The sequence below is a fragment of the Camellia sinensis genome, chromosome 5, assembly GCF_055761805.1.
Source record: "Camellia sinensis isolate YWXY chromosome 5, ASM5576180v1, whole genome shotgun sequence".
NCBI lineage: Eukaryota > Viridiplantae > Streptophyta > Magnoliopsida > Ericales > Theaceae > Camellia > Camellia sinensis.
This window is the reverse complement of record NC_138965.1, coordinates 188,606,648-188,610,577: the sequence shown is the minus strand read 5'-3', so window position 1 is coordinate 188,610,577 and position 3,930 is coordinate 188,606,648. Positions and strand designations below refer to the sequence as shown.

Here is a 3,930-nt window from a genome sequence, read left to right as displayed (position 1 = left end):
TAGCTAGAATATATTACATTTTATTCGAAAGTGATGAAAGACTGAACAGACTCAATATATATGAGTTGGAGCTTTTACAGTATGATCTCAGACGAATTTCATTCTATTTCACAAAGACGACAACAATAATTAATAAAAACCTGAGTTTCTTATTACCAATCACAAATACACAAGCACAAACCATTACCAATAACAAGACACAGACTATAATAGAAAATTCAAACATAAACCACACCCATTGCTGCAAAATTGTTTCTTCCTTCCCAACTCAACTCACCTATCATGGCTGTGAAGTCCTAATTTGCTGCTTGACATTGTCTGCGGGAAGTTGGGCAGAAGTTTCAGGCAACACCACTGCAGGGTTCGATGCCATGGTTTGATATTGAGCAGCCAACTGGGAAGCCATAGGCTGAGCATAATACAATTGGGCATGTGCAGGATCCGCAAATTCATAACCATAATTAGTAGTAGTTGCTGAATTAGGGGCAATAGATTGAGAGGGATGATGAATCTGAGAGAAACCAACATATTGCGGCTGATGCTGACTAGAAAGTGCTTGACCAGCCACAGTTGATGTTCTGTACATGCCTGTGGCCATTTCGGGTTTAGGAGGAGGAGCGATTCGGGCAGCACTGTAAGCAGCAGAGGGAGGGATTATGGAAGGAGGTGGAGGTGTTTGGGGCCGGCTAGAAGGGATGCTTGCGGCGGTTTCGCTATAATTTGATTGATGGACAGGCAAGTTATAAGCTTGAGCTTGTCTAGCAGGCATATAAAACACAGGGTATTGCTGATCAAGAGAGTGTTGGGGATGGAGGGGCTGTTGTTGGGGAGGGTACATGGGGTAGAAAGATGAGATTGGCATTGCCCCAGGAGGGTGATGTTGAATGTAATGAGCCCCGGCCTGAATGAATTGTTGTTGTTGATGTTGATGATTCAATTGCTGCTGTTGTTGTTGTTGCTGCTGTTGATGATTCAGTTGCTGCTGTTGTTGTTGCTGCTGCTGTTGATGATTCAGTTGCTGCTGTTGTTGTTGTTGGTGCTGTTGTTGTTGTTGATGATTCAATTGTTGTTGTTGTTGATGATGATGGTTCAATAGTTGCTGTTGATCAATTAGGTTTTGCAATACAAATGAAGAATCTTGAACTTGTTGCATCTGAACCCTAGAGTTTGGATCAGATAACTTGGGATCAACAGGGTAGACGGCAACCCTGTTGTTCCCAGAGGGATTTTGAATAACTGGATCTTGATAAATCATCGCTCTTTGGCGAGACAATGTGTTTGATGTTGTACTATTATCACTGTAAATTTCAAACAATTTTACAACTTCATTTCCGCACAAGATCAAAAATCATATATCTACTCAGCACAAACAAACTAATTGAAAGAAAGAAAAACAAGAAAGAATCTTGGGTACCTTGAAACTGAATCTGGAGAAGCCAAATCAACACCAGCAGTTGGTTTGGACTGCAATTGTAGAGGCTGTGATTGTGGTGGCTTTCGATACCCAACTGGCAATCCCTGTTCTGATCTTTCATCCTCGAACAAAACCCGATTCGAGTACTCACCATGAATCCCAGCAGAACCCAGAGCCATCGCCGGCGCCGGAGAAGTGGTCAGAACTGAAAAGCCACCATCATCTTGCTTCTGCACACCAACACCAACACCAACACCAACACTCAACTGAGAGAATTGCTCCTCAATTCCGCCCAGCGCCGCCCTCTGATCCTCCGCGTGAACCCGAATCGGCGGCAAGTTCGCTAGCGACGGCGACGAAGCAGACGACCCGAACGAAGACATGGTATCCAACATAGGCGAATCGGGCACCGAATGAACATCCTGTGCGACTTGTTTATTGGTATTATTATTACTATTCACTCCCTTGACATTGCCGAAATTCGATTCGAGCTGTGATGCTGATGAGTCCAACTCTTTCACCGACGATGAGTCCGTGGCAGCATTGATCGCAATGTCGTCGTCGAGACCCAGTAAGCAATTCACCGAGGCCGATTCAGAGAAGCCTCTTGCGGAGCCATTGAGTGCGCTCAGAAACCAGTCCTCGGACTTGGTGGAGTTCTCGAGGAGAGAGAGGGACCCAATTGAGGAACCCGAATCGGATTTCGAAGGAAAAAGAAAGAGGCGGAGGCGGGAGGATTTCAGGGTGAGGCGGTCGTACTCTTCGATCATATTCTCGAGGTCCTCGTCGGTGCTGACGGAGATCAAGGAATCGAGGTCTTCGTTTGGAAGCTGGTACTTGAGAGTGAAGGATCGGCCATCGAGGAGGGTTTTCGAAAGGCGCTGAGTGAGGTCGGAGAGGGAAGAGTGCCGGTCGGAGACGATGATGCGGGTGTCGCCGCCGGCATAGCAGAGGGACTTGTCGTGAGGCCGAGGAACTATGTGGCCGCCGTAGCTGCACATCAGGCGGAGCTTAGCACCGCCGCCGCCGGAGACGGGAACGGCCGGCGAGTGCTGGTGGTCGTCCCAGGAATCGGTGTTGCGGGAGCGAGGGGACGATTCGACTGAGTCGGGGTAGCTGAAGTTCGTTGGTGCGGCGGCGGAGAGTGGCGGAGCAGGTGGCGGTGGGTCCATGTATATTATATAGGGTGGTGCTTTGCTCCGTCTTGGACGAGAGAGAGAGAGAACAAAAAAAAAAAGGGGGGACTGGTATGGTGGGAAGTTGGATGCTCTTATAGTTGTCTTCCTCTACGGCTTATTTATTTATTTATTTTTTTAAATTTAAATTTTTTTGCGAGCTTTTTATTTAAATATCTTAATTAATATGACGTACACATAATAGTGACGGGGATGATTAACTTCCGGATTAAATTGGGTAAAACTTTTTGTTAATTAAATCAATCTCAAACGAATTTTTGTTACGATGAATTTGAATAGTTTAATATTTTTATATAATTTTAAATTTATCAAATCGAACCGAATAAACAATTGGTTATTTAAGTTTAATTTGAAATTTTTAACGAATTTTAAAATATATTTAAACTTTATTTATTTTACCTAACATATTAAATTCTAACGAACTACTTGAAGTATTTGGTTCGTTTATCACCCTCGTTTGACAGTTCATTGGTTTAGTTTAAAAGTTAAAAAAATTAAAAAGTCAATAACTTACATTAAAAAGTCAAAATTTTCTTTTTCTTTTTAATATTTGCATATTTTTTTTGTAAAAAATTAAAAAATCATTCTAATTATAATAATTTTTTTTATTTTATATTTTAATTAAAAAATTAAAAAATTATCAAAATAATTTATTCTCAAACGAGACTATTAGTGTGCATTTTGAAAAATTAATAATAATAATAAATTTTCTTAAATGTTTTATTATGAATGCAATTTTTGCTTTTTTTAAGGGCAGAAGATACTGGGACGACACTTGGTTGTGTCACAGACGAAAGAAGCCAAAAGCTTAAACCAACTTGGGGAGGGAGATTTTGAATTGTTTTAGTGGTACAAGATAAAAATTAAAATAAAAATTAAATAAATAAATAATTCTTAGATATCATATCCAAAAATCACGCCTAATGGTTGGATTTGGATAGTGGTTAAATTCAAACTTTTACTTAATAATGATTAAAATCAAATATAGAAAACAAGATAGTTTTTTTTTTTTTTTGAAAATTACTTTTAAAAATTTTGAAAATACAATTTTTTTATTTTTTATTTTTTCAAATTTTCTTTGCAATTGTAGATATAATTTGCAAGTATTTATAAGTTAAAAATCCTTCTAATTAATTCAATTAACGATATTCAAAATCAAAGAATGTGTTTATAGTTTTTCTTTTCTTTTTTTAATTGTTAAAATCCATGACTCTACCCCCTGTTAATTAGCTATTATGGCTCTAGATTTAGTTTTTAAATATTATGGTTTTGTGTATTGGAATGTTTGAAAAAAATTGGTTATTTTTAATAGACCAATTG

At 39.3% G+C, this 3,930-nt stretch overlaps 1 protein-coding gene across 1 annotated transcript; it reads right to left on the bottom strand.

Annotated features, from left to right (window-relative positions):
* LOC114264121 (uncharacterized) lies at positions 1 to 2,694 on the bottom strand. The gene is made up of 2 exons (XM_028204729.2): positions 1,415 to 2,694; positions 1 to 1,298 (listed from the first exon to the last, which is right to left on the bottom strand). The coding sequence occupies exons 1-2, from the start codon at positions 2,584 to 2,586 to the stop codon at positions 281 to 283; spliced, it is 2,190 nt and encodes a 729-aa protein (XP_028060530.2). The 5' UTR covers positions 2,587 to 2,694; the 3' UTR covers positions 1 to 280.
* Positions 2,695 to 3,930: the final 1,236 nt, after the last annotated feature.